At 50.0% G+C, this 13,332-nt stretch overlaps 1 protein-coding gene across 50 annotated transcripts in view; it reads right to left on the bottom strand.

Annotated features, from left to right (window-relative positions):
* The window catches only part of EIF4G3 (eukaryotic translation initiation factor 4 gamma 3), a 76,340-nt gene that overhangs the window by 16,909 nt on the left and 46,099 nt on the right, over positions 1–13,332 (bottom strand). For 25 of the 50 annotated variants that reach the window (XM_083453627.1, XM_083453624.1, XM_083453586.1 and 22 more), the window contains 7 exons: positions 12,634–12,742; positions 8,678–9,532; positions 4,341–4,429; positions 3,269–3,521; positions 1,571–1,704; positions 922–1,041; positions 69–179 (listed from right to left, as the gene is read on the bottom strand). In XM_083453627.1, coding sequence (XP_083309753.1) covers positions 69–179; positions 922–1,041; positions 1,571–1,704; positions 3,269–3,521; positions 4,341–4,429; positions 8,678–9,532; positions 12,634–12,742 — 1,671 coding nt within the window. The remainder of the gene's footprint in view (positions 1–68; positions 180–921; positions 1,042–1,570; positions 1,705–3,268; positions 3,522–4,340; positions 4,430–8,677; positions 9,533–12,633; positions 12,743–13,332) is intronic. The other 25 variants (XM_083453618.1, XM_083453611.1, XM_083453604.1 and 22 more) reach the window with 3 other exon arrangements.

Raw genomic sequence — 13,332 nt, forward strand, 5'->3', positions numbered from 1 at the left:
GGAGAAGGCTTTGCAAAAAGACGCTCACAGTGAGGGAGGAAACTGGGGGCGGGGGCAGGATGGCTTACCCCTATGGTCAGGTTCCTCAGCTGTGGGTGAGATGAGACCAACAAAGGGCATGCTGGGGGCCCACACCGAGCAAGGGGCTGGAGTCCAGGTGGGGGCTGCACTTTGCAGGCCTGTAAAAAGAAAGAAAGGGGTGGGGGAGAGGAAGGTATTATCCACAGGCTGACACAGAAAGACCTGGCATGCCCAAGTAGGCGTCTGTTACAGCAGGTGGGCATCACAACTTCAGAAGGTTAGCTTAAATTTAACTCCAACCCTCCTACTTTTTGTCATTTCCCATTAAAAACCCATTTGCTGGATTGCTGTTCTGCAAGCCAAGAAGCAGATGCCACTTGCAAAGACCTTCTTTCACCTGACTCCCCATGATTATTTTAAGATTTCTCCTCTTCTTTTTCTTCTTCTTCCCCCCCCCGCCCCCGCCCCATATCGTCCCTGCTTGGCCTCCCCCTCCCCATTTCCAGGCCCCCACTATACAGAAACCAAAGGAGCTCAAGAAGCAGAACCTCAGCCGAATACTAAGCTGGTGGCCATGTTCCTGCCCACCTGTGTCAACAGAACCAATTGACTCCTTCAGAGGGGAAAACACTATTTTCCAGTCATATAGAGTCAAGGAAGCACAGGAGGAGCCTTACAGGTGATAGAAAGACGCGAGAAGAAAGTAAGGGATGGGAAGGAAGACAGAATGAGGAAAGGCACAGACCAGCAGAGGGAGGAGGAAAGGGAAGAGGAGGAAGGAAAGAGAGAAAACGGAGAAAACGTGACTGCAGAAGAGCTCCCAAACTGGGAGCTGCTCCAGATTCTGGAGGGGAAAGGCAAAAGGTCATTTTTAACTGTGGATGTAACTCTGACACTTACAGGTGTGCCCCGCCCTCCAGGGATTTGTCTTCCGAAATCTGCAAACGCTGGTGTGAAATCTGGACCCCGTGCCAATATCCGAGGATCCAAAGTTCGAAGAGGCAGTTTTGGCTGATTGATCTGTATTGGTAGAAAAATGTAAAGTTACGGGTAGCCATGCAGCAACCGTCTGCACAGACAGCAGCATTTGGTAGATACTCCCAAGTAGCCTCAAGAGCTACAGTTGAAAGCAAAAGGCACAGCCAATGACTCATCCTGCCCATCAAGATCCATTTCCCTTCTAACTTGACCTCTGAGGGGGTGCCTGCTAAAGCTGAGCAAACTGAGGCATGGCACTTCAAGGCCATCTAACTACCCCACCACCAGAAAGCAAAGCTTCTTCATGTCTGTTGACAGAGAGGCAGCTCAGGGGAAGGGAACTGGGGTTTTCCTGCTTCCTGAGGCTAGAAGAATGTTTTGGGGAAGATGAATACATATCATCTAGTTTTAAACCCAGTCCAGTGGCAGCATCTCCTCTTGTGCCTTATTAAATCGGAGCAGGTCTTCAAAATGTTGCAAAATCCAAGTTCTCAGTTTAAAACATGCCTTTCTCTCGACCTTCAGCCGCCACCACAAACTCACTTCCTCTGCCTATATACTAGCCCCATACCTTGTCAAGGACCACATCGCTGATGGGCGGCAGCCCCTCCGGCTTCTGGATGCAGGCAGGCATGAACTGGAAGTCTAAGAGGAACTCCCGGTCGTACTGCTTCTTCCCTTCGGAGTCCAGGGGCTTCCACTGCTCTGTAATAACACCACCAGCCTCAGGTTGGGGCAATTCACTGCGCCATGTTTTCCCACCAAGGCCCCCTTGCTCCAATTAGAATTGTGGTCATGGGGGTCTTTCTCCTTTGCCTCACCCTGTCCCCATTTTGTGGGGAAGTCACGAAATGGTTGAGGGAATGAGTGCATGGCTCCATGGAAAAAGAATGTTGCACTGTGATTGGGGAGGTCTGGCTTTGCATCCCTTTGGTCACAGGGAGCCTTGCTTGAGCCCTTTTTTGACTGAGGGACACCCCCCACCCAGGATCTCTTTGCACAGAAGAAAAAAAAGAGAAGGGTTTGAAGCTGAAGGGGAAGGAGCAGGAGCAGGACAGCACTGGGACATCCGTCCACAGGTTTTGTAGCTTTGTTCTAAAGAACCCTTGGGAAGCACAGTACAAGCAACAGTAGTGCATGCAGCAGAGGGACAGTTGTGCACTCTGCTCTGTGCAGATGCACCTGGAGGCTCAGGGAGCATAGGCTGCCCAAAGAGCTACAGGTGGTCACTTTTATCACACAGAGGGGCAATGCAGCAGAGATTTGCAGAGAAGATGGTAGTCTAGGTCCAGCAGATATTCTATAAAGAATTTATATGTTTCAGTCTTTCAAAGGGTCATTTTCAGGAATTGACCACCAATGAAGTGCTCTTTAAAGGGAGGCAAACATCTGGAGCCACAAGTCTGACATCCTGGAAACGAGAGCTCTGGCACCACATGAAAAATTAAAAGGCCTGGAAGGGAGTCGGGAGGCGTAAGTGCAGTGACGACTGCCAGCTAGGGCCCTGGAGGTGCCAGCGTGGGCTCCACCACGTGCCCTGCTGAATCCACACGGATTCAGAGTCAGAATCTCAGGGAACCAAGTAGCAAAGGCAGGTTTCCAGGCAGGAAAAGCACTGACATGGAGTGATGCCTTCCTCTCCAGAAATCTACTTCTGGAGAGGCCACCTCACATGGGGCTCACTCCACCTGCAGCTAGCTACTTCTTTCAAAATACTGGCAAGTCATAGCCAACTGTCCATTTCCGGCTCACGTGTACAAGAAATAAAGGCATGCCTGCCAACTGCATGAAGCAGCCCTTGAACTCCGGAGGTGGCCTGGAGATCTGACTCAAAGAATCACCCTGAGTCCAGAAGCTGACACCAAGCCCTCTGCTAGGAAGGTGCTCTCTCTCTCTCTCTCTCTCTCTCTCTCTCTCTCTCTCTCGCGCTCTCTCTTTCTCTCTGAGTCAGCTTGCTCAACATTTTCCTGGTTAGAAGTTGCCTTACTCTGTTGATCTAGTTCAGTATCATCTACACTGATTGACAGCAATTCTCCCTGCCCTGGAGATGCTGCCGAGGGCTGAATCTGGGGCTTTCTGCATGCAAAGCAGGTAACTCTGCCACTGAGCTAAGGCCCCTTTCCCATTGTTTTCTCTCACCCCTTTGCTAGGAGAAATGCTGTTTCCCCCAAAGAGGCAGAGGAGTAACAGCCCATGCCACGGGAAGGCAACACTGCTGAGTATGCCCCAACCTCTGGGGTAAGATGAGCAGAGGGTGACTGGGACTTACCTGGCTTATACTGGCAGGCCGGGGTTTCACTGGGACTCTCTGCGCAGCCTGAATTCCCCTCACCTCCTTCCCCCGCGGAGACGTTCTCAGCACCGTTGCGAATGGGCTCCCCTTCCTGCTCACCATTCTCCTCCGCAGCTTTCGCTACCTTAAGGTCAGAGTGGGAGTCCCTCCTAGGGCAAGTCTTCTGGCTCATTGCCTCTTGATCAGATTCAAGTATCCTGTCACCTCCAGGTTCCACTTCTGCTTTAGGCTGAAACAGCAAGCAAGCCCCAAATCAGCGCCCTACTCTCTGCCAAGCACTCAATAAACAAAGCTCCGCTGCCTCTAATCTAAGGACTGGAAGGAAATGCCCCTTTCCTTAGCAATGCTGCTGCACACCTGATTGGAGCTGTGAGACTTCTCACTTGCCTAGATAGAGTGGCGTGTAGAATCCTGCATGACTGTACAAAGGGTGGGAGTTGCATCTACTGCCCTGCCTTCTTTTTTATGCCCCTGGCCCTGCCCTCCACTGGCCCCTGGAAGGCTGCCCACGAGGGAGAAAGGCTCTCAGCCTGAAAAAGGGAAATACTGGCCAAACAGAGATTATGGATTTTTTTTAAAAAAACACACACCAGGCATTCTCCAGTTTCTATCATTTTGGAATAGTTTCCAAAGTACCGACACTGCTCTGTTGCTGTAAAGGGTCCAGAACAGCCCAAATGACTTTTTTAAAAATGATTTTGTTTTTCAATTGACACCCCCCCCCACCAAATCAACACTTCCCCATCAGGACTGATTAAAAGCTCCACTAGTAAACAATACTGCAGCCTCTGCCAACCTGGTGCCCTCTGGATTTCCTGGACTGCCAGTCCTAGCTGGCTAATGGGAGTCTGGTGAAGGTTGTAGCGCTCTTAACATTTCCCTCAACTTATCCCTCTCTACAAGGGCAGTCACTCAAAATCAGAAACTAGGCAAATGTCTGGGGCTCCCTGGCTTAGTAGGTTCACCTCTAGGGCCAGAGAATCCCTTGAAACTTGGCAGCACGATGGCTCCTGAGCACCCCACCTCTCCGCTCTCCTGCCCACCTTACCTCGGGTTCGGCCTCCACCCCCTCCTCGGCGGCCTGGCTCCGCTCTTTTGGTTTGTTCCACATCTTTGGTGCAGTTGCAGCTGTTTGGGCTACAAGATAAAGTTGGACAGGTTATTTGCCAGATCCGGAGCCTGCTTGGAACGGAACAGCCTTGAGCACGGGCTCCCCTTTTCCAGTAAGCTTAAAACTATGGGGAGGGGAGAAACTTGCCTCAGCCTCACAGAAACAACCTGAAGACAAGGGGAAAGGGGTCACGTTGACAGCTGCCATTAGGAAAACAATTCAAGAGATTCTAGAGCTGCAAATGAACCAAGAGGTGACACTTCTGCCCCTCACTGAAGTTCCTCTGACTTCCTGACAATTTACAGAAGCCTGGCCCTGGCCCTGTTGCCTCTTCCTTGGTCCAAAGCAAGACACAGCAATAGGCAGCTGTGGGGTGCAGTGGGGACACAAAGCTGCCTATGTAAGTCCTCTTGTATGACTCTTGGCTGAGACTTTGTAAATGAAACACTGAAAGCATCTGATTTTTGCAGTGTAATTTTAAATGCCCCTTGAAAAGATGCTTCATTGTGCTTCCAACCTGGAAGAGCAGATTCCCCCAATTATCTCTTTCTCTCATGCACACCCACACCAAATCAAAACACAGCCACAGTGCAGTTCCACACCTCCAACACCAGAGGGCAAACACCAACAGGGCCTATATAGAGAGTGCAGATTCTTCTTTGCTTAATATTGTTTCTGTTGGCAACAAGAGCAGAAATAGGCCTGAGCACCTTAAAATGTGCCAAAGGGTTAGCAGTTTGTTAACAGCATCAGCTTGGAAGAGACGGTGGACCCAGAGAGCTGTGACAAAGCACGAGGGGACAAAGAGCCTGGCCAGCTTTGACCCAAGGAAAAGAACTTAACCCTCAGTCCTGCTCTTCTTCCCCAGCGACTGCTATTTCGTGCGGATGGGGATTCTCAGAAGCCAGGTCTACCGACTAAAATGCATGGGGGTTCCTGGTCTACTCGCAGAAAACCACAGAGATTTTTGGTGGCCTGTTCTACCCACTGGTATTCAGAAGCAAGCGGCCTCTGAGCTGGAAGGAAGCACATAGCCACTGTGTCCTATTGGTGGTCTTATCCTTCCAGGAATGAGTGCAGCATTTCAGCTGGTGAATCTACAAAGAGTTCACCACCTACTACCTCTGGAGGCTGGTGCAAAATGTGCTCCCCACACCGTGCCCTGCTACAACCACAAAGGGCTCAAACTCACTTCCCCCAGTTCAGAAAATGGTCAGGACTTTCTACAGAAACTACCGTATTTTTCGCTCTATAAGACGCACCAGATCATAAGACGCACCTAGTTTTTGGACGAGGAAAACAAGAAAAAAAAATATTCTAAATCTCAGAAGCCAGAACAGCAAGAGGGATCGCTGTGCAGCGAAAGCAGCAATCTCTCTTGCTGTTCTGGCTTCTGGGATAGCTGCGCAGCCTGCATTCGCTCCATAAGACGCACACACATTTCTCCTTACTTTTTAGGAAGGAAAAAGTGAGTCTTATAGAGCAAAAAATACGGTAGTTACTGGTGGACACACAAATGAACTGCATAACTGTGCAACAGGCAACTTTTCACCTACTCCTCAAAACAAGCCATAAAGCAAAAGTTATCCCCCGTCTGTGCATTAAATTGTAATAGGCTTAATTACCCTAAACCTCCCTCCTTCCTTCTAATTGCACTATTTAAGCTTGATAGAAACAGAGGATAGCGGAGAGGAGCCTCCTTGTGCGGTGGCTTCTTTGTACGCCCGTAAATAGAGGCAATGAGGACTGATAAAGCAACACAGGATGCTTCTCAGCTGCACCTGACAGACCAACCCAAGATATTCTGGACTTTAGCAATTCAGAGCCAGCCTAAGTAGAAGTCATTAGAACCGCAGAACAGTCATTCATATGCCTGGAGTCATGGTTATTAAAACATTCCCAGATGCTTCTCTTTTTAACAACTGATGGCCATAAAGCCCAGCCAAGGTTCCTCTTAAGTGTTTCCTCTCTCCCTGCTCCCCCCAGAGTCCCCTTCAAGTTAACTGCAGAGTTCAGTAATGAATCCAGTGCTTCCTCCCACCTGGGGAGATGCCCAGAAGACAAACGCCACTGCTTAGAAATGCTAGTGGTGAACTGCCTTAAGCACATACCTGGGATTCTCCCACCGGGACAGGAACTGCAAATTCTGTGGCCACCCCACAAAGCAGCCCACGGCTTCCCTTTCCACTAGCACTGGCCGCCAATGACCAAGGACGAAAGGATCGCAGGGAGGTCCGAGGGATGAAACTTAAGGCTTGACCGGAGCACAGCCTGTTGCCATGTCATAATGCGATGGCAGAAGACTATGACATACTGCCCTGTCAGGCAAGGCTCAGGAGGAACCCTGGGAGGGGTGTGTGCAAGTCCAGGCCATGCCCACATGAGGCACCCCATGGCACTGGGTGAGGGGGGGAGGAGCTACCATCTATTTCCATCTGTCGTGGCAGCAGCCCCCATGTTTGCAGAGGAGGAAGGAATGGCATCAGACTTCAGACAATGGCAGCTGGGTGCGAAGAGCCATTTCAGAGACTGAGACCCCCAAGTCATGTCCTGGTGCTGTCAGCATCTCTGCTGGCAAGGAGGCTCCGCTGCCAAACCAAGTCCTTTGCAGCATTACAGCAGCTGGCTTCCCTACTTTCCATTGCAGCGCATGCCCACGCAGGGAGCTGCAACACAGATGAGAGGGAAAGCTTTGCAATCTTCCCCAGATCAAGAGAGTGATTAAGAGACGTGCTTGTGAAGGGCCCAAGTCTGAAAGGACAACAATCCAAGCACACCTTCTAAGGCACCCAAGCACCCTGGAGAGGCAGCTTCCAGCTCACACAAAATATTGGTGAGAAGCAGGAAGAAGCAGGTGCTACACTGACACAAGAAAAAAAGAGGGGCTTTTCCTACTTCCCATCTAAACTCCACACCCCCTATGCTGCTGCTGGCTGACTTTCCTCAAATCCTCACAAGCCACCAACATCCCATAATTGGCTTTTATGGGGGGGGGGGGAGAGAAGGAAGGAAAAGAGAAATTATTTTGGCAAAGCTGTGCAACTAGAGAAAATTAAAAGAAAACTACCTCAAACTGGGGCGATGATCTCTTTGATAAGAAATGCAATTCAAATACCATACATATTTCTCAGAGACACAGTGAAACTTTTAACATTAAAGAGTGTTGGCAAGTAATCTCACAAATCATTTGTGAGCACCTCTGGGGACTGCTTGGGTTTCTTTTTATGCAAAAGGAAAGGGAACAGTGCAAAGGTAAAAAGCCCAATCCTAAAGATGTAGGATAAAAAGGTAAAGGTACCCCTGCCCGTACGGGCCAGTCTTGACAGACTCTAGGGTTGTGCGCCCATCTCACTCAAGAGGCCGGGGGCCAGCACTGTCCGGAGACACTTCCGGGTCACGTGGCCAGCGTGACATCACTGCTCTGGCGAGCCAGAGCCGCACACGGTAACGCCGTTTACCTTCCCGCTAGTAAGCGGTCCCTATTTATCTACTTGCACCCGGGAGTGCTTTCGAACTGCTAGGTTGGCAGGCGCTGGGACCGAACAACGGGAGCGCACCCCGCCGCGGGGATTCGAACCACCGACCTTTCGATCGGCAAGCCCTAGGCGCTGAGGCTTTTACCCACAGCGCCACCCGCGTCCCCAAAAAGATGTAGGATAAAAATAACTTAATAATGAATAACCTGGGAAGTGATTCTGAGCTGGAAAAGAAGGTGGGTTTTGTGAATTATTTTTTTTATGAGAGAGAGAGAGAAGCAGCAAAATGCCAGGCATCTGAACCATCCCAAGTCTGCCACCCACCCACCAATGCAGCTCTCCCTAAATGGTTGTTCTGCCTGCTTTCTGCTATATAAAGCAGGAAGCATAAAAACAAACCACTTTCACAGGCTGTTTCTCGCTTTTGCTCATCATACCGCAGAAGCCCTCTTCATTGTGGGGAAGGAAACAAGCCTACCCCGTCCCCATCAGTCCCTGTCTCCCCTTCAGGATTTGAAAAAAAAACCTAAGGAACTGGGCAAATTTCCCACCCATCCGGCCTCCTCTGGGCCTACTTAGCTGCCCTCTGAAATACACATCTCTAGATCCTTTTCCAAGTTGCAACCGAACAAGAGAAAGCACACACACACACATGGAGTTGAGGCAACTGATCCTATTTCCCCTGTGCAGCCAACCCCACCCCCACAACCCCGCAAAGCTGTCCAGGCTCTGAATAAACTGTACCACAGACTTTAAAGGAGTTGGGAGAGACCACTGTGACTCCGTGAGGACACTCACCTGCTCCGGGGCCCTTCTTTGAATTCAAGCCCTGAGAGTCTGCATTGTCCTCCGGTTGTCCGTCTACCTCCACCTCTTCTTTCTCCAGATTTTCCTGGGTGTCTTCGCCAAGGGTAGTTCTTGTGGCCTCCTCTCCTTCTAAATCCCCCTGAAGAGCAGGGAGGGCACCAGGTAGTGGGAGAGGAGAAGCAGATGGTGGCGGAGGAAGAGGGCTCATCGCTCTAACAGCAGCAGCGGCAGAAACGGGAGGAGGGCTGGGAGGAGGAGATGGAGGCAGAGACGGAACAGCAGGAAGAGCGACGGAAGCTGGAAGTGGCACGCTTTCTGCCTCGTCCAGAGGTGCCTCTGGGCTCTCCAGATCCACAGCCAAGGGTCCAGCTGCCTCTGGTTGATCTGGTTCCAAGATGCCATCAGTCACTGTGACCCTTTCACTAACTCCGTTCAGTTCAGTAATTAGATTAGTACTAGCAGTCACTTGGAGGTCGTTGGGGACTATTCTAGGGGGCTCCCTGCCTATATCCGCGCTGGCGTCATCTGTTGGGGGGCAGACGGGCACTTCCAAGCAGGGCACAGCACTGTGAAGAGGTGCGGCTTCCTGTTTCGAGGAAGCAAGTTCACATCCATCCTCTGAGTCTGGTGCAAACGTTGATTTAGGAGGCAGAGGAGTGGCGGCGGCAGCAATGACCACCGCAGGGGTGGGCAAAGCCGTGAGAGGAAGCTCTGTTGAGGTCTCGGAGGAGGAGGTGGTCGGGGTCTCTGCTGTCAGGCCCATTTGATCTTTCCTCTCTCCACTAGGCTCTGGTCTGAGGGCAGGGGAAGGAGATTTTAATACTGGATCTGCTTTAGGCTTCTCTTCTGGGGGGAAAAAATGGAAGAGTTAGAAAGGGCCATTTAACTCGTCAAATCAGAATGAATTTGCATCAATTATCCACGCACTCCCACTTTGCAAGAGGAACTGCAGAAACCCCCACGCACCTCCCTGCCCAGAGTCCTCAATTCTCAGCCCAGAGGTTACTGAAGGAAGAAATGAGGATTAAGCAAGCAATGTGCTGCTCTTTTCTGTCAAGTTTGCTTGCCACCCATTCTGCAATACAAAAGGAGTCTGAGCCACCAAACCCTAGCTGTTCTCTTTGGTGGTTCCTAATAGGGCAGTTTGGAGGGGACTTTTTGGGGCTACAAAGGGCTCCCATGCGCAAGCAGTATAGATGTGAAAAAAGTGAACTACGGGCCCTTTTGTGGATTTCTTTGCCAAGGTTGCTTCAACGATGCTGATGAACAACATGGATGTGCATTTACAGGATAAATCAAAAGACAATGTCTCAAGTCCTGAGAACTATGTTGGAGCTCCCTCCGCCCCACAGCATTCGTTTTTCACCCTAAAGAGTCTTGTTATGTGCATGAGGGGTGGAGATGCAAGATGTACAATGGGAATCTTGGGATGCAAGCCCAATTCAGCAGCCAATGCAACGAGTGGAGCGCATGCATCACCCCCAACCCCCACAAGCTAGGCTGAGCCTGGTGTCTCCTGTCACTACTGTCAAGGGACCAACTGAACTTCCCCCTTTGGACTTGGTGCCTTTCTAAACTCACAGTCAAGAGGGCCAGTCGCTATTTGCAAAAAAGGTTTTGCCACTAATATCTGAAACCCAACTGTCTTGCACAAGTCAGTAAATAAGGGACTGAACCCTGGAAGGCCACCTCTGCTATAGGGTCACCAAAGACAATGGCAGCAACTGAGGGGATTGGTTCAAGGGCACTGAAGCACCAATAGGAAAGAAGAGGACTAGTTTTGTGGGAGTCGCAAGGCTGAGAAATCTTCTGGCTGCCATTTTCTCAAAGCTTTTGCAGCCAGCCTCTGACTTTCAGATCAGCTATCATGAACTGACTGAATGCAACATCTTCATTTTTTATTTTTTGCCTTTGGCAAAAGCAGAATGTGGCTCACTCCCAGTAACTACAGTCTCTCACATGAGGTCTGGACGTCAAGATTTTCCAGAGGGGCTCTTCTTTCTGTCCTGTGAACACCCAAAGGACATGTGGTGGGCTCCTAATTGGGGAGCCCCTTCAGCGTCTGCTCCCAATGTCTAGAGCTCCCATATCAAGGGGAGTCTATATAATCCCCTCTGACTGCAAGAAAATACAGGTAGACCACACCTTAGGCTGATTTCACTTTCTTGATCATACCTTACATGGATCATTGAATTTTTTAAGAAATAAAAAGGGGCAGAAGAGCAAGAAAAAACCCCTGGAAGCCTTGTCCAAGATCTCATGAGCACCCTTGCAAGACCTTTATACAACTTAGTGAGAATGATGAGGTGTCTTACATGGAGGGGCGGGGCAAGGCCTGCTCAGCACTGCTTTTGGACAGGTAGGGATGTTCTTGCAGGACCATTCCAGAGGCTGTTCTAGTTTTACATGCTTTTGCCTTTGCACGTGACAGCCAGGATCATAACCCCGACGTAATGTGAGATGCACCTGTGCATTTTTATCCTGACAGGTGTTTGACCCCAGTACCTATAAATTGTTTAAATTTATTCTAGTGCCAGTGGTATTTAATTAATTCTATAGAAGTGATTTTACCTGCCTTGTTTATTGCCATTATTATTATTATCCAATGTTAACTGCCTGGGGCCCCAGATGGGTAATGTATTACCTGCTCCACTCCCTGCCCAGAGTCTTACCCCAAGGTGACCCTGCATATCCCAGAAGGAGGAGTTACAACCCAAAGCCCCATTGTACAGCTGGGGGAACTCAAGAAATGTGCAAGGTGTTCAAAGAGCAGGTTTAATTTCTAATCTTGACATCTACAAGCACAGACTGTTTCATGGATACATCAAGTCTCAACAAGGCTCTTAGATATATTCTAAGTTATATTGCAAAAACAGAAGTAAAGACGTGTATTTTAAGAGCACTTACTGTTGCAATGTTTTTATAACAACCAGAAAGAGAACAAGCGACAGCCCACCCATGCATAATTATAAACAGCGAAACGAATATTAAATTAACACCATCATTATTAAATTAAGAGCAACAACTATGAATGCCTGTCAGCCCAGGCAGCCCTACAAACATCCCCCCCCCCACCAGACTCTTTCCTACTTGGCCAAGAGTCATAGCAGCTGCAGTGACTCAGAACCCTGCCAGCAATGCCCCTAAAATGTATCATTCCCCCAATGTCTTCTCCATCAGCCACCCCACAGAATACCAACAACCTCAGCTACACCTGCCTCCCTCCTCAATGGGGAACCCTAAGGAGTGCAGCTGGGTCCCTCTAAGCACTCAGCAGAGCAGCAACTGGGCAGCCACTCCAACCTGGCAGTTGCTGCCCTCCTTCCAGGTTCAGAGTGGCTGTGCTGGGTCACAACAGAACTGGTCAGAACTGTGACCACGACCGCTCGCTGCTGCAGCCACCTACGTCAACCACCCCTGCGGAGGTGTTGGCAGCAAAGAAGCACTTGGTTCTATTGAGCATTCAGTGGGGAGCAAGTGTGAAAGGAGCTGCTCAACGGGCCAGCAGTCAAGCTGCGGGGGGTAACTGATGGCTCTAGGGTGCCAAAGAAGGGGCTTCCTTGTCACAAAGAATTTACAGCTCATTTAAGCACTAGCTTGAGACTGCCTTTGCCAACCTGGTGCCTTCCAGATGTTGTGCTCCTATCGGCGATAGGTCATTCATGACACATTTCCCCCCTAGTCTGCCTTGGCCAAAATTCAGAAAACTTGTTAACTTCATGTGTTTTTGCCCAACAGGCTGCTTGTGAAAGCGCTACAGAAACCAGCAAGGTGGGTCAATGTTATCATCACCACCAACTTGCAGATGGGAAGCTGAAAGGTGGCGCTTTCCACAAGGTCAGAAATGATTCAGTGTTCAGGCTCACAGATTCACCAGCTCTCGAGGCTCCTCTCAGAGAGAGGGAGAGCACCTCTCAAAACTGGGACAAAGAGATCCGTCCACCCACCTTGCTTCAGGTCGCTTGTCACAGCGATGGGGGTGCTGGCAGCGAGGTGAGAGCTCTCCATGGCCCCGAACGCCACAGGGCTGTGCTCGGGGACCTGGCTGGGCAGCTGCTGGGATTTGAAGTACAAAAAAGGGTGATAATGAGCATGCGAACATAAAAACTAGCAACATGGAACACAAGCGAGCAAGAGGGGCAGAAAACCCAGTTGGGTTGGAAAGGAAAAAAAGGCAAGAAAAGGAAGAAATAAGATATACGGTCATAAAAAAAAAAAAAGCGCATGGGGAGGGAGGGAGAAAAGCAGCAGGAGGAGAAAGACAAATTACTATTCACAGCAGCGAGAAGGGAGAAGGCACAACCAGTTATCTGGACACCCCCCATGCCATGGAATTTGGGGGGAAAGCATGCCTCTCCCCTATGCAACTATTTAAAAGTTGCCACAATTCAACTGAAAGCCTTTCAAAGCACTTTGTTAAAAAAAGAAGAAGTGTTGAATAACAATAAACTGAGAGGAGCTACAATTGGGGCATGTTCCACAACCCAAGTCCTGGAGACCCTCCCGCCTGAAACAGCCAAGGTCCTTCTCCAACTTTCCTTGCCCTCAGAAGCTGGCTCATCTCTGGCAAGAAGTTTTCCAAGGACGACTGGCTTTGCCTTGCAGCTGATGAGCAGGAGAGGGTGAGGGCAAGAAGCGCCACCGGG

The sequence above is a fragment of the Podarcis tiliguerta genome (assembly GCF_965153285.1).
Source record: "Podarcis tiliguerta genome assembly, chromosome: 8".
Taxonomy (NCBI): domain Eukaryota; kingdom Metazoa; phylum Chordata; class Lepidosauria; order Squamata; family Lacertidae; genus Podarcis; species Podarcis tiliguerta.